The sequence below is a fragment of the Citrus clementina genome, unplaced genomic scaffold (genome assembly GCF_000493195.1).
Source record: "Citrus clementina cultivar Clemenules unplaced genomic scaffold, Citrus_clementina_v1.0 scaffold_4, whole genome shotgun sequence".
Classification (NCBI taxonomy): Eukaryota; Viridiplantae; Streptophyta; class Magnoliopsida; order Sapindales; family Rutaceae; genus Citrus; species Citrus x clementina.
This window is the reverse complement of record NW_006262274.1, coordinates 18,692,821-18,713,832: the sequence shown is the minus strand read 5'-3', so window position 1 is coordinate 18,713,832 and position 21,012 is coordinate 18,692,821. Positions and strand designations below refer to the sequence as shown.

The window sequence follows — 21,012 nt, the reverse complement described above, 5'->3', positions numbered from 1 at the left end:
CATTATAGTTCGTAGGTTGAGAAATAAGTTCGATATATAAAATCTTTCATTTTCATTTTCCCCATCTTTAGTTCAGTTCTTTACTTTTTCAAATTTATTTTTAAATGGGCAGCTCTTGTATGTGATTTAATCATATTCATGTTCTTTTATCTGTTATAATTTCAGTGCTTCAGTGTATTTTACCGAATTGAATTCATAAAATTTGTGCTCTTTAGGTAAGTTTTACTGTGGATAAAGCATTTTGTTACTCTTTTTAATCCATTCCAAGATAGCTTTTCTGAAAAATGGGAAGAAATTCACATTGTTACATAAATTGAAAGCTGTATCTAACTATCTATTAAAAGAACCAAAAATGGCACCATGAATTGGAGCTATTTGATCCAACTGCAAGGCTTCTTCACTATTTGTTTTGGGGCTTTGAGTTTTAGTATTAGAGTTAGATGAGAGACAATATAATGGTTATTGAATATTGCAAACAGAAAATATTTTATATTATAACTTTTTATGTTGGTTTACAAACCAGTGAAACAACACAACACGCACAGCACAGGGAGTTTAAATGAGTGATCTTGCAAACGTATTCGTTAACTAAACTTTTAAAAAACTACAAGGCCTTAACTGTAAATGACACTAAAATTTTAACCACGCGGGCAATTCGAGCGTGCGTGGCCACAGAGTACGCTACAGAGTGGGACGAAACTTTTAGTTAGATGTTCAAGCATGGAGCACAACGGCATAATTTGCGAAAAATGTCGTCGTTTTCGGTGCCTCGCGTTTTCCGGAGGAGCAGATACCTAAAACCATCGTTGTCTCTTCTCCTCAGCGGCAACAACAATCCATCTAATCCAGTCCTAAACCCTAAACTTAGCCCTCATGTAGCCAAATTGACGAATCATTACCGTTGGATGCCAAATTCTGAACAAAATTTCAGATACGCATGGGTAGCAAGCATCTGTACAACACCGTCGCAGTCAAGTGTTGAGAAAGAGACTAGTAGTAGTAATGAGAAATCATCGTGGATTGACTTGTATTTGCCGAGACAAGCGAGGGCTTATGCGAAGCTGGCTCGGCTTGATAAGCCGATCGGGACGTGGCTGCTGGCTTGGCCTTGTATGTGGTCAATTACAATGGCGGCGCCACCTGGACACTTTCCGGATTTCAAAATGATGGCGCTCTTTGGCTGTGGCGCTCTCCTTCTACGCGGGGCCGGGTGTACCGTTAATGACCTCCTTGATAGGGATATTGATAATATGGTAACTGCTTTGATTCTACCTCGCCGTATTTGATTTTAATCTTTGACATTTTCAATAAATTTTTTTTCTTTTTTATTTGCTAATAATTTTGGTCTTTTTGGTTAAATTAAATAATGCCTTAGTGATGTTTTTGAGCTGGTACTTTCGCAAAACCCTTTATTGATACTCACATGGAGAAGGGAGCAGAAGAGCTCAAAGTTCACATTGAAGTTTCGAAAATCAGTAGACATTTATGAATTCACTAATGATCATCTGTAACTTGCTTAGTTGTTATAGTGGTTTGAATGAGTAGTTTTTTTTTTAATTTAATTTAGGTCCTGTCAAAATCCATCCCTCCATATTTTTTGCGTATTCAACTGATTGTGTGAAGTGTTTCTTTGAAAAATGACTGTTTCTTTAAGAGCTGGATGATTTTATATTTGATATTTGTGTAATGCAGGTGGAACGCACAAGGTTAAGGCCCATTGCGAGTGGTCTTCTAACACCGTTTCAAGGACTTTCTTTTCTTGGGTTTCAATTGCTTTTAGGTCTTGGGATTCTTCTCCAGTTGAATAATTTTAGGTTTGTGCTTTTCAACCTATCGATATATACTTTTCTGATTACCTATGTCCAAAGAATTTTGCAAAATGAGCGGAGTCAAGTAATGTTGCAAACAACATCCTACATAAAACTATGAATGGAATTTGTTGCTTATATTAGGCCTTTGATTTTCTTTTTTCTGTTTTGGTTTGTTGATCTGGTTAATAATGAAAACTGCATATATATGAAGCATTTGTGCTTCTTGGGGCTGATTTTGCTTATTTTTAACAGCCGCATTCTGGGGGCTTCATCTTTGCTGTTAGTCTTCTCCTACCCCCTCATGAAGAGGTTTACTTTTTGGGTAATGATTATATACATATATATAAGTACTTTCTGTTATTTTGTGACTCTTTTTTTATCTTTGAGGAATTGTTTTGTGTGAACTAACTTGTGCTTATGTAATTAAATTATTCTGGTTCAGCCTCAAGCCTATCTAGGTTTGACCTTCAACTGGGGAGCCTTATTAGGATGGGCTGCAGTCAAAGGGAGTTTAGATCTGGCTGTTGTGTTCCCAATGTACATTTCTGGAGTTTTTTGGACTCTCGTGTATGATACAATATATGCACATCAGGTATAATGATATGTCTTTTGAAAATTATAATCGCTTTATGCCATGCCCATTCTTTTCAACTTCTTATGGAATTAAAGTCTTGTGGAAAGTTTGGTAACAGAAGATTCCTAGGGTTATGAAATAGCGTGTTCTCACGTCTTTGGGGTCTGTTAGTTTTCTTTCTCATTTTTCTAATTTGTTTGCTTTTAGAAAGCAAAGAAAAAACTCTTGTCAGACAGCATTAAAAAAAAATGATTAATGAGGCCGGGCAGTTATTAAAGTTTACCAGAAGTTCATTTCAGACACTTTTTAGGTTCTGGGCTATTCTCTTTTTCAACTTTACTGTTTAGGTTTTTACTTGGGCACCTTTATATTCAATAGAGCATACTGATCTCAGCTTATCTTATGATCATTTAAAATGTTCATTGTTGTCTGATTTTTCAATATTCATCTATTTTAGTGATTTAGAGATATCTTCTCATAATTGTTTAAAGATTTGACATTCAAAGATCTAATGAGATGAAGTAAAAATAAATAGATGATTTTCACTTTTCTAAATAACGAATGATGTTTGAGAGGTGTCCAGGATAAAGAAGATGATTTGAAAGTTGGTGTAAAATCTACTGCTTTGAGATTTGGGGATTCTTCTAAGGAATGGACTACTGGGTTCGGAATTGCATGCATAAGCAGTCTTGCCCTCAGTGGATATAATGCTGACATCGGTATTTACTTGCTCTTGGTTGTCTTTTGTTCCTCACGACTTCTTTCATTAGTTATTGTTTGAGCCTTTTTTTTCTTTTGCACAGGTTGGCCATATTATGCTTTCCTGGCAGCTGCATCAGGACACTTAGGTTGGCAAATATGGACAGTTGATTTATCCAGCCGCGCTGATTGCAATAGAAAGTACGTACTTAGTCCAAACAAGTAATTTGATTTCAGTTACCATTGAGCCTACTTATTTTCATTCTTGAACATTAATATTTATTTTCCATTTTATGATTTGATCACAGTTATTCCTTGTACATTTTTTCAAAAATCATGTGTAAACTTGAGGAAAGCAGCCTCTACGGTCACTTTCACCTATCTGCCTGAATTAAATAGTCCATGATCTATTTCTCCAATTATATTTTCAATTTGTTGATTGTCGAGTTGTAAGAGAATTGTATCTTGAAATCAGGCTCATTGCTTCTAATTGACATTGTTACAAGCTTTAATGCGTTTTAATGCAGGCAAATATGTATTTATTCTGCTGTTAACATTATCAACTACTTAACTTCTTCCATTTCTTCTTTCCATTGTTACAGATTTGTGTCCAATAAATGGTTTGGTGCAATTGTTTTTAGTGGGATTCTATTTGGAAGACTCATGCAATAAAGGTAGAGGTACATTGACCTCCTAGAATTTGTAACATTTGCGGTATAACTCACGAAATTCATCCATGATTGATGTTTGCTTGACGATATGGTGATCTTTATGAATTGGCGAATTATGTGTTTTTAATTATGTATTTGTTCGCAATTATCTCTTGTGTCTGTATTATGAATGCAGATTGAATTTTTGGAGTAGAAAGGTTTTGGGACAGAATAAATATCGCAAGCGCTTAGCATGGTAGCTCTATATAACAGATTATTGTTCCTTTATATATTCTTTGTGCGTGCACCAGCAAATGCTTTCATATTCAGTTTCTCAATTCCAGTATAGCTGCTAGCCAAAAAAATATTATTTTATTCTTAGAATGTTATTTTCTTATTTTAAGTTGTGTTGATAAAGTTTATTGTTTGCAAGTAGTTCAGGACACCATTCACACTTTCCTGATGGAAACTTCTTATTGGGGCATATGCTATCAATTTCTTTATGTGGTTAGAAATTTTCATTCATTGGCAGGCTTTGGAAATTATGGTTCTTTTTTGCATTAATCATTTTAACATTGCACTTTTGCATTTGTATGTTCTTTTTCCATGGACATGAGCTACAAAAATGCTGAATGGCTATTAACAAAATGAAACTAGATATAAAAATGTTTGTTTCATGTGATTATTCACAGCTATGCAGCTGTGAGGGAATTGCTCATCTCATATTGACAATGTGGTTCAGATAAATTAATTTCACACTCTTATGAATCAGGTATCAGATGCCATCTCACGGGTGGAAGTTCTGGGCAATTGTTTTTGCAGATTTTAGATGGCTGGGACAGGTTTGGCTAATTTTATTCTGCCAATTTTGCTGCATTTTAAGTTGAAAATAGAAAAGATTTTTCTAAATTAGGATCGCTGTACTTCATATGAGGGTTAGCATCAACTTTTGGTATAGGATCATTAGTGCTTGTTGTATCCCATATTGGAATTGTAGATAGTGTTGTAACATTAGATGAATATTATTCAGAAGTAAAAATATGCAGAGATCTCTTACTTTTCAAAAATATTTTCATTTTTTTTTGGTTATTCATAAGTGGATGAGATATTATGTCCATGAGTTGGGCACATTGTTTGTAATGTTTCATGTAGTTTTATTTTTTAATTTAAAGAGCAAATAGATATTTTTATTAGAAATGTTGAATGAATCGACTTGTTGGATTTGGATCTCAGAATAAGGATCCAAATCTACTGTGCATTGAGGGTAGAAAAGGCTTTTTCCTTCCGCCCTAATTATTTGGAAGTAGATCTGACTCATTTTATCCTATAAATTCGGACTACGCCGCAACAGAACAGTCTGTATAAAGTCCTAATAGATTTGTACGTGTGAATATTAATTAGTACATTGTTATCTTTTCTTCATCCCAACCACATGACCTTAATCCTAACAATAAGTCTCAAAAGCATTTTTGAGAATGTTCAAGAGTGTCGTAACGTGTGGCAGGGTGTGATTTAAGAATTAATTGTGAATATTAATTTGTACATTTTAATCTTTTCTTCATCCCAACCACATGATCTTAATCCTAGCAATAAGTCTCAAAAGCATTTTCGAGAATGTTCAAGAGTAACGTGGGGCAGAGTGTGATTTAAGAATCCAGCTCCCACAAGTGAGTATATGTGTAAGATCTATAAAATTTTGCTTTGTGGTAATGTTATAGGTGTGCATTGGGTCCAGCTAACTGAATGAATAGGCTGTAATGGCCCTGAACTCAGGAGACGTGCAGAAGATATGATATTAAAGTTCGTGTCAAAAAAAATGTTGGTGAAGGCTTAGGTGTCGATCGTTCTTTTGTCTGAATTTAATTTTTTGAGATATTTATTTGTTTTGCACTGCTTGTATTTTTAACATATCTCTTATTGTCAGATACTTTTACCTGAATTGAAAAAAATCACTTATCTAAAGTTTGATATTTAGGTGGAAAATTTTAATTTCAAATCTCATAAACATTCTTAACAAGTCATGCATTTCATATATTATGTATTATCTAATATTTTTGTATTATCCTCGAATTTATTTTTTTTAATTGCTTTAAATTTTTATTCACATGGTAACATTAACTAAACCAAGATATTGAACAAATCATATAGTCATCTATTGTGACGAAGGAAAAGTAAGCCCACAATGTTGGTTCTATAATGAAAGTTGATGTTATAATTACATATTTTATTTTATAATTAAATTAAGAAACAATGATAATATTGTTTTTTAATGTTATGAAATCAATCAACTTGTTAAATTTCTAAATGTGAAGAATAAATATATGCATCACTTGAAAGAATATTTATGTGAAACTATTAATTTAAAAATTTTTCTGTTCAGATGTTGAAAAAAAAAAATGTCATTTAAATATTTTTATTCAGATCTCTTTGGATTTTAATTAAATTCAGATTTATTCAGGTTCAGATAAAAAACAAACACAATTACTTTCACTTCTTTATAAGTGAAAAATCAGCTTGATATGGGATGAGAGTAGTTTTCAGCTTTATTAGTACAGTATTTATAGATTTATGAACTATGCTTGGTAGACACGCATGTCATATATAATTGATTTTTTTTTTTTTTTTGTTATGTTAATAGGAAAGTCCTATCATTAACATCAATTTTAATTGCAAGAAATTAACGCTTTGTTACTCGTAAGAGCAGATTGGTTTCATTGGGAAGCCATTAATCAGAAAAAGGAAAAAGACCTATATTTAGAATACGATTTGTTCGAGAATTTCATAGTCAAGTCAATTTTCAAGCCACACTTTCAATAGCCAATTGATTTGTAACCATTAATTACTTTCATTTCCATAAATTGTAATGACAGTGCAAATGCAGGTTGTCGTGACAGCTAAGGGCCAGCTTGAAGCATTAAATTTCAACAGCTATTTAAGGAAAATGCTTTGCAAATACCGTAATGTGATTGCTTTGCTCGACTCCAATCCCAAAATTCTCAAGAGTTTTCCATTATTGTCACAAACCGAGGAATTGCAAAATACAGCGTACATGTTAATTGTGGCTCAAAATTTCAAGTTAATTATCCTAAGCCGTGACTAAAAGGGCATTGGATGTTTCATCTCCCTAAAACATATCATTACTCAAATTTCTTAATAAAGTCGGTACATTGCAACCTTTTCGCCTAAATTCTCGATAAATTTGTTGTAACATTTTTTAATTGACTGAAAGGTACACATAGTAAGAATTTAATAAAGCAAGACTAATACAAATAAAAATACTTATCCAATATTCCTTTTCATAATATTTTTCTTTGTATTAACAATGAAAAATATTATCCTATTTCGAATACTAAATTGTATGACCTATGGATCCCTCTCTTGGATTCGAGGCCACTTGTGAGATAATCACTGTATTGTGAGATAATCACTGTATTATGTTCATATCTAAAGCACGTAGCATAATTTAATTCATGAATATATAATACGTTGGCCTCGAACTTCCACTATAAATTTATAACTAGGTCATGTGTCCCATCCAAAAAATATATTGAAAACATACATACTTCACATCTCACTGTGCATACATACTGCTCAAATAAACATAGATGCACTTAAAATGCAAAACATGCAGTAATGTGTATCGTAGACCAAACTCAACTAATCATAAATTAAGAAAAATGGGTAAATAGAAAAATAGTGTGTTTGTACCTTAGTGAGTGAATATGATTAATATACAAAAAATAAAGTAGTGCTTATATATAATTATATGACATAACTCAACTTCGAACATAATACATAATCAAATATGAAATCAAACATAGAATACATAACAAAACTACATCAAATAATGTTTACGAAAGACAACTGTCATACTCGCCTCGAATCCGACAGAGGGATCGGGGCACGTCATGGTTGAATATCTCATTTGTTATGAAGAAATTAATTTCATTTACTAGATGAAGTATCTATTTTGTTGTATAAAAAATCATCTAATAATCCCATTCTAATTGAAGTGTTTCATTCTTACCAATATTTCGAAGCAGATTCGGCTTGTTCTGCGCTCAAATGTGTATCCAACCTGTCAAAACCATTTAAATTAATTCCATAATTAGGTGATCGAAAATCTCATATATATATATATATATATTTTCACACATGGTAAAACAACGAGCATTTGTTTTAATTCATGCCTCCTTTGTTATTTACAGTTACACAAAAGCCTCTCCTCCTTTCATTTTCACAATAACATTAAACCAAACCCCAAGAATCTGATCAAATCTTCTTTGAGTGCGAAGCCTAGGCAATATGGAGAGAAGAGGAGGAGGAAGTTACAACAACAATAACAACAACCATGGAGAAGAAGAGAGGCAGCAGCAATGGCATGATCATGATGCAGAACAAGATAAACTTATGGTTGAAGAAGCCTTTAAGAACGTGCCTGTGCCTCCATGGACCAAGCAAATAACATTCAGGGCAATGGCCACAAGTGCTGTTCTGAGCGTTATTTTTAACTTTATTGTGTGCAAGCTTAATCTCACAACTGGTGTCATTCCTTCTCTGAATGTTGCTGCCGGGTTGTTGGGATTTGCACTTGTCAAATCTTGGACCACTCTTCTTGAAAAGTTTGGCTTGTTGAAGCAACCATTTACGAGGCAGGAAAATACTGTCATTCAGACCTGTATTGTTGCTTCCTCTGGAATTGCTTTCAGCAGTATGTTTCTTTCTCAGCTTTTGTTATTGTTTTTTCGCTTCAAATATATTGTTTGATGTGTGAGTAACTCATAATTAAACAGTTTGCAGTATATTAAGTTTTGGGATGAAATTTGGAAACAGAGTTATAGAAACGATCAACTTATATTTTTTTCTGAAATAATTTTAAGAAGTATAGAAATCTAACGTTCGTTTTCTTAGATTGTAGATCATTTGTTTCCAAAAACAGAAAAGTATAGAGAAGGGAACTGATATTCATAAACACATAAAAATCTATGAGTATGGGTGGGTAAAGCATAGAGTTTTTGTAAGTAAGATGAATTGATTTGAATTGTCCCTACAAATAAATAAATATGGTGGGATTTGGAGACATTTATGTTCTTGGACTTCGTATTTTAAAACACATCTATTTGGTTAGAAGAACCTGAGACTTATAAAATTAATCTAGATGTCTGGTCTTATTATTAAAGTAATGAAACATATTATATTTTGATCTCTTATGAAATCTTAATATTACTGCTCTGATTGCAACTATTTCATACGAACAGATTTTTCAAAACATGGTGTTATGTTTTTGTCAGCACAGTGAGTGAAAATAGCTGCAAATCATTTAATATTTTGTCATTCTAATTATTACTTTTGGGATGTTAATCACGTAGGTGGTACTGCCAGTTATATGCTGGGAATGAGTCCTAAGATAGCTTCCCAGGCAGATGGGGGAAACACCCCGGCAAATATTAAGTCTCTCTCCATTGGCTGGATGATGGCTTTCCTCTTCGCTGTCAGCTTCCTGGGCTTGTTCAGCATTGTGCCCCTGAGAAAGGTACACAAGCAATAAATCTCGATCATACGTGAATAAGTAATTTACGAGCATCAAAAGATCATCTTATTTTTGTTATTACTAGTTGAAATTGTTTTCTATTAGGTGATGATTTTGAAGTACAAATTGACATACCCAAGCGGAACTGCAACTGCCTATCTTATCAATAGTTTCCACACGCCGAAAGGAGCCCAGCTAGCCAAGTATATGCATTAATTCACGAGTAATTTTATTAATCGTATATTATGTTTTTCTTACATGTTAATCAATTAAGTCAACTGCTTACAGGAAACAGGTAGCTATGCTGTTCAGAAGTTTTGGCTTCAGCTTTGTGTGGGCATTTTTCCAGTGGTTTTACACCGCAGGTGACGGCTGTGGATTCAGTAGCTTCCCTACATTTGGCCTCAAAGCCTTTAAACAAAAGTAATATTCCTTTCCCCCTGCCCCTTGTCTCTATGAATTACAATCTCCATGTCTATAAATCAATCAAATGCTTTCTAAAATCAATCATGATTGTCTGATACCAAATTTTGTTCACAGGTTCTTTTTCGATTTCTCATCTACGTATGTTGGTGTTGGAATGATTTGCCCTTACATGGTTAACATATCTTTGCTCATCGGAGCAGTCCTGTCATGGGGAATCATGTGGCCCATCATCGAAACAAAGAAGGGTATTTGGTATAAGGCAGAGCTATCCGATAGCAATCTTCATGGCATGAATGGATATAGGGTACTTGCTCATCCTAATCTTTCAAGACAGGTTACTAAATTAGTAAATTTCTTATTAATCATTTGTCAAAATTTCATTTTTTTTTTCATATGCAACAGGTGTTCATCGCTATTGCTATGATGCTTGGTGATGGTATTTACCATGTTGTGTACATGATTGTCACCACCTCTCGGAGTCTTGTTCAGCAATACAGTTCAAGGCGTAAAGCAAATTCTACTGTTTCTTCTGAGGTTGGCAATGAGAGCTCGCAAATAGTAAACTTTGATGATCAGAGACGAACTGAGTTCTTCTTAAAAGATCAAATCCCCAATTGGGTAGCTGTTTCAGGCTACATACTCCTTGCTGTTGCAGCCATCATTGCCGTACCCTTCATCTTCCATCAACTGAAATGGTACCACATCCTCGTGGCCTTCTCATTTGCCCCGATTTTAGCCTTCTGCAATGCCTACGGATGTGGCCTGACTGACTGGTCACTTGCCTCCAACTATGGCAAGTTTGCGATCATCATTTTCAGCTCTTGGGTTGGCCTAGAACACGGAGGCATCATCGCGGGGCTTGCTTCTTGTGGAGTGATGATGAGCACAGTTTCCACAGCTTCTGATCTCATGCAGGACTTCAAAACAGGATACCTCACTCTGTCGTCTCCTCGGTCTATGTTCTTCAGCCAGGTCTTCGGGACGTTCCTAGGAGTTGTCCTGTCACCCCTCGTCTTCTGGTTCTTCTACAACGCGTACCCAATTGGGGATCCAGAGGGTACATATCCATCCCCCTATGGCCTTCTCTATCGCGGCATTGCCATTCTTGGAGTTGAAGGTGTTAGCTCCCTTCCAAAGCATTGCCTCACACTTGCCATTGCCTTTTTCGCTGCTGCCATTGTTTTGAACATCATCCGAGAAGTGTTGCAGCATGTGGATACCAAGTGCAAGATTTACAGGTTCATTCCAAGCCCTATGTGCATGGCTATTCCATTTTATCTTGGGGGTTATTTTGCCATTGACATGTGTGTTGGGAGCTTGATACTTTTTGTATGGGAGATGAAGGACAAGAGGTCGGCTGCTGACTTTGCACCGGCAGTGGCTTCCGGCCTCATCTGTGGTGACTCTTTGTGGAGTGTGCCGGCTGCTATACTCTCACTTGCCAACCTTAATGCTCCTATTTGCATGAAGTTCCTTTCTGCTGCTACCAATAACAAGGTTGATGCCTTTTTAACTGGATCTTGATGTGTACTTAATTAATTAGTTGGCTTAATTTTAGGTTAAGTTTATTTTTTTTGGCTATATTATTTCGATCATATGCTTTTGTAGATTTCAAAAAAAGAAAAAAAATAATAATTAGAAAGGTGTTTCAGAGTTGTATTATATAAGTGAATGTATCAACGATAGATGTTTCTTTTCAAGTTTGAATTATGTCTTATTTAATAACAATTTTTTTTTTTTCATAACATATGTATATAGTAAATTATCGTATGGGGAAATGTAGCATATTCCTATGCTTTTTCTTACCGAATGAGAGGGAGTCTTTGCTAATATTTTCATTTCGCTTTTGCTGCTTCGTACGTTATGCTTATACGTACATGGCATTATTTTGGGTGGTCAAGTTGCTAATATTCTAAGGGGATACTTCAATTTTGAGTGGGGATATGTGGAGTTCGTTGTATCGGCCTCTAAAGTTATTATCGTTTTGTCAATTAAGCTATTAATTTCTTAAAATTATATTAGTGCTCAAAACCCCCAAAAAAAATATATATATCGTTATTGCTAGCTGTCTGGGAATAGTCCTTTTTTTCTTTCTTTTTTATTTTGTTACTCTTTAATTTCTTTATCCCATTCACAATAATAATACGAATAAGATTTCAATTCCTCCGTTTGATCTAGAAAAGAACATACAAATATTTCTTGAATATTGGGTCAAAATGAAGATTAATTTCTTAGAATTCAATAACCATCTTGGATTGATTTCATCATATGTAATAACTTATATTCACAAATTGCTTATCACGTACATACGATGATTTTTTATACGAGTAAATTATCAAAATTCACAAATTTATATATTCATCCACGCCATGGGATGAATATATTTGGATGTTTGTACTGTACAAAACAACAGTAGTAATAATGAAGCTATTAAACATGCTGGAACTGCGCAAGTAACAGAGAGTAAATTTTTATTTTATAACATAAAAAATTAAAAAATTGCTTTAGATATTCTAACAAATGAAAAACCTAGAGCTTTCTCCAAACCAAATTCATAACCCCCCAAAAAAAAAAAAAAACTTTAAAAAGAAAAAAGAAAAGAAAAGAAAAGAAAAAACTGCATATGTACGAATCAAATAACATGAAAAGCAAAGCAAAGCTTCACTGGAAGACCAAAAAATTAGCGACCCACCAAATATCCATCGACCTTGTTATTGGCAGAGGCTGAAAGAAACTTCATGCAGATGGGAGCATTAACCCCAGCAAGAGATAGCACAGCTGCCGGAATCCCCCACAACGAGTCACCGCAGATTAACCCCGAGGCCACGGCCGGCGAGAAGTTATCAGCCGAGGTCCTGTTCTTCATCCTCCACAAGAAAAGAATCAAACTCCCAACGCACATGTCAATGGCAAAATAACCACCCAAGTAAAAAGGAATGGCCATGCACATAGGGCTTGGTATAAATCTGTAGATCTTGTACTTGGTTTCCCTACGCAGTAACGCCTCTTGAATGGTGTTGATGGCGATCGCGGCGACAAAGAATCCGATAGCAAGTTCAACGCAATGCTTGGGGAGAGAGCCTAAACCTTGAACTCCAAGTAATGCAATGCCGCGGTACAATTGCCCGTAGGGTGCCGGGAATGAGCCCTCGGGGTCACCAAGAGGATAAGCCTTGTAGAAGATCCAAAAGACTAATGGGGTTATGAAGCAACCTAGGGCTGTGCCAATAACTTGGCTTAAAAACATTGACCGAGGTGATGAGAGAGTCAAGTATCCTGTTTTGAAATCTTGCATTAGATCAGATGCTGTGGCAACGATGCTCATCATGACCCCACAAGAGGCAAGGCCGGAGATGACTCCACCGGTGTCTAGGCCCACCCAAGCACTGAAAAGGATGATGGCGAGTTTGCCGTAGTTGGAGGCCAGTGACCAGTCCGTGAGACCGCAGCCATAGGCATTGCAAAAGGCCAAGACTGGAGCAATTACGTAGGCAACAAGTATGTGGTACCATTTCAGTTGATGGAATATGATGGGTACTACGACGATGGAAATGGCTGCAAGGAAGATGTAGCCAAGGAGAGCTGCCCAATTTGGTATCTGGTCTTTGAGGAAATATTCTTTTCTTTGAAGCTCATCATAGTTTGTTATTTGAGTGTTTTGATCAGCAACTTCGGCACCCCATGCATTTGCAAGGCTGCCGAAGGTTTTGATTAGCATCAAAATGACATGGTAGAACCCATCACCAAGCATCATAGCAATAGCTATAAAAACCTGTCAAATTTGACCAGAAAAAAAAATGTAATAATGTTCTAGAACAAGGGAGATGCCTGCGACTAGAAAAGGAAAGAAGAATCGAAAAATTGAAGTACCCTATATCCTTGAAGGCCATGGAGACTACTATCAGGAAGATCAGCACTATACCAGCTACCTTTGTTTTTCTCTATTAAAGGCCACATGATTCCCCAGGACAAAATAGCTCCAATCATCAGAGATATGTTGACCATGTAAGGGCAAATCATTCCAACACCAACATAAGTCGACGAGAAATCAAAGTAAAACCTGTAACAAAATAAGCGTGTTATTATCAATTTGAATATAGAGACTTAATTAGTCCAGAACAATAGTTAGGGATGTATATATAAAGATGAATCTTACTTCTGTTTATATGCTTTAAGACCAAATGTTGGGAAGCTGCTGAATCCACAACCATCGGCAACGGCGAAAAACCATTGGAAAAAGGCCCATGCAAAGCTAACACAGAAGCTTTTAAGTAGCACCGCAACTTGTTTCCTGTATATCCATTGGAAGAAACACATTAATATATATATATATATACACAGACTACTAGCCTCATCAGTAATCGTACAATGATGAGGGTACTTACACAGCCAGCTTGGCTCCTTTGGGTGTATGAAAGCTGTTGATTAGGTAAGCAGTGGCAGTTCCACTAGGGTAGGTCAGCTTGTACTTCAGGATCATCATCTGTGTGTATATATGATATACGATTAAATTTTGAATATGATAAAATAACAGCCAGTTATATATAAAAGAAAAGAACAAATTGTTATAAACATGAACTAAGATTCAAATTTGCAATTACCTTTCTTAAGGGCACAATAGAGAACAAGCCAACAAAGCTCACAGCAAAGAGAAACCCAAACATCCAGCCTAAGGAGAGTTGCTTCACATTGGCTGGTGTGTTCCCACTATCTGCCAGTGCAGCTACCCTTGTACTCATTCCTAGTAAATAACTCGCAGTACCACCTATTGGATTTACAATAACAAACACATCATCGTTAACAAAATTTATACAATACACACACACACACACACACACACCATTCATATTTGTTTTTCTTTTTTTTAAAAAAAACAACCCCCTTAAAAAGAGTTTCAAGCTTTATTTATTTGCACTATTTTATTATTACTAGAAATCGAGCGACTAAAAGGTAAAGACTTGGATTGTAAATATGTTTATATAGATGTCGTAAAATCCCATTTAATTTTTGCTCCACAGTTATATTTTCTTATGATGATATATAAAACAACATTAAGAAAATGATTAATATAAATAAAGTCTAGAGAGCACATACTGCTAAAAGCTATTCCCGAGGAAGCAACAACACAGGTTTGAATGACGGTGTTCTCCTGGCGAGTGAAAGGCTGCTTCAAGACACCAAACTTTTCAAGCAAAGATGTCCAGGCCTTGACAATGGCGAAACCCAACAGCCCGGCGGCGACGTTGAGGGATGGTATCACGCCGGTGGTGAGGTTAAGCTTGCAAACAATGAAGTTAAAGACGATGCTCAAGAGAAGACTCGTAACCATTGCCCTAAAAGTGATTTGCTTCCTCCATGAAGGCACCTCCACGTCCTTGAAGGCATCCTCCATCACTAACTTTTCACCATCATGATCATCTCCTTCTTCTTCGGCTTTAGGGTTTCTGTCTCCACTATTTTTATTCTCCATTGATTTGCTTTTCCTCTATTATGACTCTGTATTGAGTGTCGAAATCTAGAGTGTATTTATCTTGAATCTATTATCCGAAATTGTTATGGAAGTCCAATTAGTCTAAAATTCTGCTAGCGGCTTGAGATATTGAGAATCTTTAATTATGTAATTTAAATTAGTGGGAAACTGATGGAAATCAGATTTTGCCTAGGATAAGGAAATTGTGTTTGTGCAGAAGTACAAGTTCTTAAATCAATTAAATTAGGTTAAACTAGTGAGAAAGTCTTACATAGTATTATCATGGTAGATCTCTTTTGATAAACTTTGACACGTGTGCAACTTTTACATGTTTTCCACGTTTTCTCTCTCACATTTGGTCAAATTTTGAAACATTATGAGTAAGTACTCATGGGTGCATAGGTGGCAAGATTTTATTTTATGGATACTCAGATGATAGGTGCACTTAATATTGCATAGTAAAACCTTTATAGATCAATAATGTGAGACCATACGAAATATATTAATTTATAGAGTATACATACTAATTCAACGAACATATATTTAATGAACTAAAAATTTATTGTATTTTTCTAATCTAGTCTTCAGTTAAAAATGAATTAATCCATTAACTACACATTAAATTTAGGGGTGGATGCAGTGTTTTGTTTAAAAGAAAAAATAATAAATTTTTAAATAATCCCTGTGAAATTATCAAATAGCTCCGTTCTTCGAGTTTCTACAGCCACAATAGAGAGAACATTTTCAGCAATGAAATTTATGAAGAATGAACTTCGGAATTGGATGGAAGATGAATGGATGAATGATAATTTGATTGTTTATGTAGAAAAAGATATATTTAATAGTGTTGATAATGAGTCTATTGCACAACGTTTTCAGAATATGAAATCGTGTAGAGAACAATTATAAATGTATTATAAAAAAATTTATATATTCAATTTTTAATTTTTACATTTTGCTATTATTTAATTTAGCCCCCGATAAATTATTTTTCTAGATCCACCACTGATTAAATTAACCAAAAAAATCAAAATATTTGCAATTTGAGAGTTCAACCTAGAACTTCTAAAAACATTAAACAAAATTAGATATAAAATCTAACTAGATTCAAATTTCAAGAAAAAAATAAGTGAAAAATAGAATCATATTTTTTAAATAAAATATTATAACAATTATTGGTAACTTCAAAGAATTATTAATTTAGTATATGAGTAGGACCATGAACTATATGAGGGTTTTCAAAAAAAGAAAAAAGTATTGTATTATTGATTTACCCTATTAGCGATATTTCTAACTCAAGTAGACCCAAAACTCAAGTCCCAATATCCTTTTTAATTTGTTTTGACGATTATTATTTAAAAAAAGGGAAAAAAGTTACTAACTTTCATATTTCATCTAGAAAGAATAAATCTTCTATGCACAATTGACATTACAATTTAATAACAATAATTAATCATATATCATTGGAATAAGATTTATGTCTGGCGGTGATATATATAATTCGGTTGTGGTGTCTGCACACATACGATCGATTTACTCTTATATTTACTGTTTTGGTTAATTTAATTTTATGTATTTACTCATGCATGTGTGTGTTCATCTAATTAATTACGATCAAACATCAATTTCGTGCTTAATTAAACATCAACTAAACAAGTCTGCGTACGAGTGGGCGTATAAAAAGAATCATTAGGATTATATTTGATTGTGTGAAACTCCATCGTCATTCTGACTCTATTGTTGAACTTAGAGGATGTGGGGAGACTATAAAAATTTTGGACACCGAAGGAATGTCACTTCAAGTTTAAAAATCGAAGAAAGAACTTATCAACCAGTGGTGAAGGAGAGTGTGGGCTAAGCTGGCTCTTAACTCAGCCAGATTTGGGAAAGGTTTCTAATTTTATTTGCCAAACTATTACTGCTTCAATTATATAAAATTGCCAGTATTGTATATTACAAAATTGCCAATGTTGTAATTCACTGAAGGATTACAAAATTGTGAGTGCTGTAATTCATTGAACGATTTTACTAAGTTGCAATTAATGTAACCCACATATTATATGTATAAATGAGTAACATAACAGTGAGATCCACCTGATTTTTGTATTGTTTTAAGTGGGTTGTAAGTTACATTAATGGTGCATTTACTTGTCAGTAATTGGAATGGGTTGGAATCAGAATAGGCTGGAATCAGAATGAGCTGGAATGAGAATGGGGAATGTGATTCAAAATAAATTGTTTACTTGACCTACAGAAATTGGAATCAGAATGGGCTGGAATCTCATTGATGTGTTTATTTTATTTTGGAATCAGAATCAGAATGAGGTAGATTGTAACAAATTACTAAAAAGTACTTAATGAATTATTGTCATAATTATTATTTTATATTTTAATTATAGTGATTATTTATTCAAAAATTATTATTATTATTAGTAATTATTGTCAATAATATATTAATATATTAATTAATTGTACAATTTTCATTTATTTAATTATAATAATATATTGATTAATTATAATAATTATAATAATTATAATAATAATTATTATAAAAACATATTAATTATTGTCATTATTTATTCAAAAGCTATAATTATTAATATATTATTGTTAATAATATAATTATATATTAATTAATTATAATTATTAATGTATTATTGTTAATAATATACTAATATATTAATTAACAGTAATAATTATATTAATTAATTAAAAATATATATGAATTAATTAAAATAATTATATTAGTAATTATTATAATAGTATATTAATTAATTAATTATAATAAAAGTATATTAATTATTGTGATTTTTTATTCAAAAACTATAATTAGTAATAATTATTGTTAATAAATATTAATTGATTAATGAATAATAATATATTAATTAATTATAATAATATATTAATTAATTATAAATGAGGACAATATGGGCATTTTGAATTTTGGGGAGGACAAAATAGTCATTCTTGGGAATGGGAGACTCATTCCCACCTCCCCCCTTGAGAAGAAGTTTCCTATTCCTCATTCCCAAATTGTGGGTGGCCCCACAATTCTGATTCCAATTCCTGACTCTATTTTGCGAAGTAAACACTGTCAATAATTCTGATTCCTTAATCCGAAATGTAAATGCAACATAATTGTAACTTAGCAAGGCCTTTCATAAAATTGCCACCGCATGATATTAAAAAAATTGCCAACTCTAGCTCCTGCATTCTTTTAATTTTTTAAGTCAATTCTTTAGTTCTAGTCCTTTCTAGGAGACTTTTAATGCAACAAGTTGTAGGTTTATCCCCTTATTTGTTAATGTGGTAGGACAGTCACGACAACATTAGAGTATTTTGTAGACACTTACTATAATAGTTTTGAAGTTAAGTTTATTTTTTATACTAAAATTATAATTATCACACATTATCAACTTTTATTTCATAATTACAAATTTCTTTTCATAACAACTGTACCTTTTAATAAATCAAGTATTTTCTTATTTTCACTTAATTGCAGAGTTTTTAATTTTGATAAATGAAAATAGACAAGTTTTTCAAAACATACCCAACCTGGCTCGAGGAAAATCTCGAATTTTTAGAAAAAGTTTTGATTTGTTTAAAACAGATGCCTCCAAATTTGGGTAATGCTAGGAAATTTTAATCCCACCCAAGATCTTGCAAGCAAAAAATTAAGCAAATAATAATAAAAATAATGGATGGAGGATAAAACCAATCACAATGAAGGTGTTAGAATTTTTACCTTCACACTTATTTTTGATTTATGAAGAACTTATCATGATCGTTGGCCTCAAATATATTGGGTGAGTGCCTGAAAAAGGCACTCTGACGCTTAAGTTAATGTTTGATCAAGATTAAAGAAAGAAGAAAGATGGGGAAAATGAGTTTCTCTCTCTAAGTATAAAGAGTGTTTTTTTTTTAGGCCAAAGACCTCTTTCTCTTAGAGATAGGTCATTATTTATAGACGATGAGTGATATAGATTTTTAGGGTTTTGCTTTGAACCCTCAACTTAAATTACTTAATGACACGTGCCACTAGTCATTTCTATACATATGGAGTAAATTTGATCGTAAGAAATTATTCTGCACATGCATATTTCCCTGTCATTATAACTTTTGAGTGTGATTTCCCTAAACTAATGGACTGTGGAACTAATTCTCCTCTCTTGCCATCTTAATGAGCTGCGAAGGAATTTTTCCTTTGGTTGTATTCTCTCGGAATAGTTTGGGTGTTATTTCCCCGAAATAGCTTCTTTTATTTGAAAAGATAGACATGTGGCAAGATTTGGTGCCTTTGGAATATAGCGTCTACACAACACAAGAATTTATGTGGAAAACTCATATACCGGGAAAAAATCATAGCCGCCAAGACGAAAAGAGAAAAATCTACTATGTAAAAAATATTATATTATTCTAGTATTTTTCCTCGCTCTTAAAACCCTAACAACTCCCAATCTCTTAAAGGTCTACCATTTCTTTTATTGAAAACTATTTATTTGTAGAGAATTGATTGTTGTGTTATGCAAACAAGTGCATAATTTAACCTCTCTATATAGTGATTATTTATTATAGGAGAAATATTCCTCTTTTTATACTAGTTGTAATCTTCCTTGAATAAGTTAAGTCTCAAAGGAAAAATTACTTATTTCCTAAATAAGAATCTTGTTAAAAAATAAATCATCCTTGGAAATCCTTATTGAAAAATAAGATATATATCCTAACAATCTCTATCTTGGCGAGTTTTTCAATTAGGCGACAAACATGATCCACCATGTATCTACAGAACCATGTTGTCTCCACCTTCTTTACTCCACTAAAACTACACTCACATACGGTTTATGAGAATCACTCCACCACAGGTAAAATCTTGTCCTCTATTCAATCGCCATAATTCTCTACACCAAGAATTATCATACTCTACCTTATTTAGAGTACATATATTCAGAACATGTCGATCATCTTGCTTATACCCATTCTCATGTTTGGCTTCCTTGAGAGTCTCTGGCCATCGACACAAAGAGAAAAAAAAAAAAAATCCACCACACATCTTGCATAAATGTCAAACCAAGCCTTATGTGCAAATCTTATAGAACAAATAGTAGTAACACATGCTCTTCCATGGCATGCCAAAAAGGATAAACCAATCTCTCATAATAAAAAGAGACATACCACTAGCTAGCTGAAATTTTCAATATCTCTATCTACTAATTTATAGCTATTTGCCGAACTTGTTGTATTCCTATAATTTTCTTTAAGGTACCTTGATTGTCTATGCATCTCCATTCACCGTGGCAAGAAGGTTTACATCACCCTTGCTTTTCTTGTGTAACTAAATTGAATCAATATATCCTTGACTTGAATATGCCAAGCCAAAATTGATTCTTCCATTAAGCTTTTCTATTTCCACCTTCATAAGTTTTAAAACCTCATTGTTGGCATATGTGCTCTGCATTGCAACCTTAACTCTAATACCACTTGCTAGGGAATTTTAACCTAAGATCTTGCAAACAAAAATATCAAGCAAATAATAAATATAAAATAGATGGAGAATAAAACCAATCACACAATACAAAAATTTATGTAGAAAACTCCTATATCGGAAAAGAACCATGGCGGCCAAAGACGACGAGAGCAAAATCTACCATATAAAAAATTATTACAATTACTCTATTTTTCATCATATCCAAAACTCCAATAACAACCAATCTCTCAATTAATAGTCCTAGTGTTTCTCTCATAGTAGAAACTATTTACTTGCGGAGAATTGATTTTTTTGTTATGCAAATAAGTGAATCCAACCCCTCTATATATAATGATTATTTTCCATAGGAGAAATATACTTTTTCTTA

The 21,012-nt window shown here is 33.5% G+C and overlaps 3 protein-coding genes across 9 annotated transcripts; 2 read left to right on the top strand and 1 right to left on the bottom strand.

The window, feature by feature from the left end:
• Positions 1–640: 640 nt before the first annotated feature.
• Positions 641–4,801, top strand: LOC18044421 (4-hydroxybenzoate polyprenyltransferase, mitochondrial). 7 transcript variants are annotated; one of them, XR_002905964.1, is made up of 8 exons: positions 641–1,253; positions 1,693–1,814; positions 2,064–2,133; positions 2,254–2,403; positions 2,969–3,104; positions 3,189–3,285; positions 3,687–3,990; positions 4,507–4,801. XR_002905964.1 is itself a non-coding variant. In XM_006437495.2 (8 exons), exons 1-7 carry the CDS (start codon positions 711–713, stop codon positions 3,754–3,756), a joined length of 1,188 nt encoding a protein of 395 aa, XP_006437558.1. In that variant the 5' UTR covers positions 641–710; the 3' UTR covers positions 3,757–3,758; positions 4,507–4,801. The 7 variants fall into 7 exon arrangements, 5 of the variants coding, with proteins under 5 accessions (XP_006437558.1, XP_024041546.1, XP_024041545.1 ...); XM_006437495.2 differs by having other exon boundaries at positions 3,687–3,758; XM_024185778.1 differs by having other exon boundaries at positions 3,687–3,758; positions 3,931–4,801.
• Positions 4,802–7,769: 2,968 nt separating this feature from the next.
• Positions 7,770–11,334, top strand: LOC18044420 (probable metal-nicotianamine transporter YSL7). Its single transcript, XM_006437493.2, has 6 exons — positions 7,770–8,445; positions 9,104–9,267; positions 9,370–9,467; positions 9,553–9,687; positions 9,805–9,994; positions 10,093–11,334. Exons 1-6 carry the CDS (start codon positions 8,040–8,042, stop codon positions 11,212–11,214), a joined length of 2,115 nt encoding a protein of 704 aa, XP_006437556.1. The 5' UTR covers positions 7,770–8,039; the 3' UTR covers positions 11,215–11,334.
• Positions 11,335–12,321: 987 nt separating this feature from the next.
• On the bottom strand, positions 12,322–15,352 carry LOC18044419 (probable metal-nicotianamine transporter YSL7). Its single transcript, XM_006437492.2, has 6 exons — positions 14,785–15,352; positions 14,292–14,455; positions 14,076–14,173; positions 13,847–13,981; positions 13,561–13,750; positions 12,322–13,462 (listed from the first exon to the last, which is right to left on the bottom strand). The coding sequence occupies exons 1-6, from the start codon at positions 15,158–15,160 to the stop codon at positions 12,371–12,373; spliced, it is 2,055 nt and encodes a 684-aa protein (XP_006437555.1). The 5' UTR covers positions 15,161–15,352; the 3' UTR covers positions 12,322–12,370.
• Between the last annotated feature and the right edge of the window lie 5,660 nt (positions 15,353–21,012).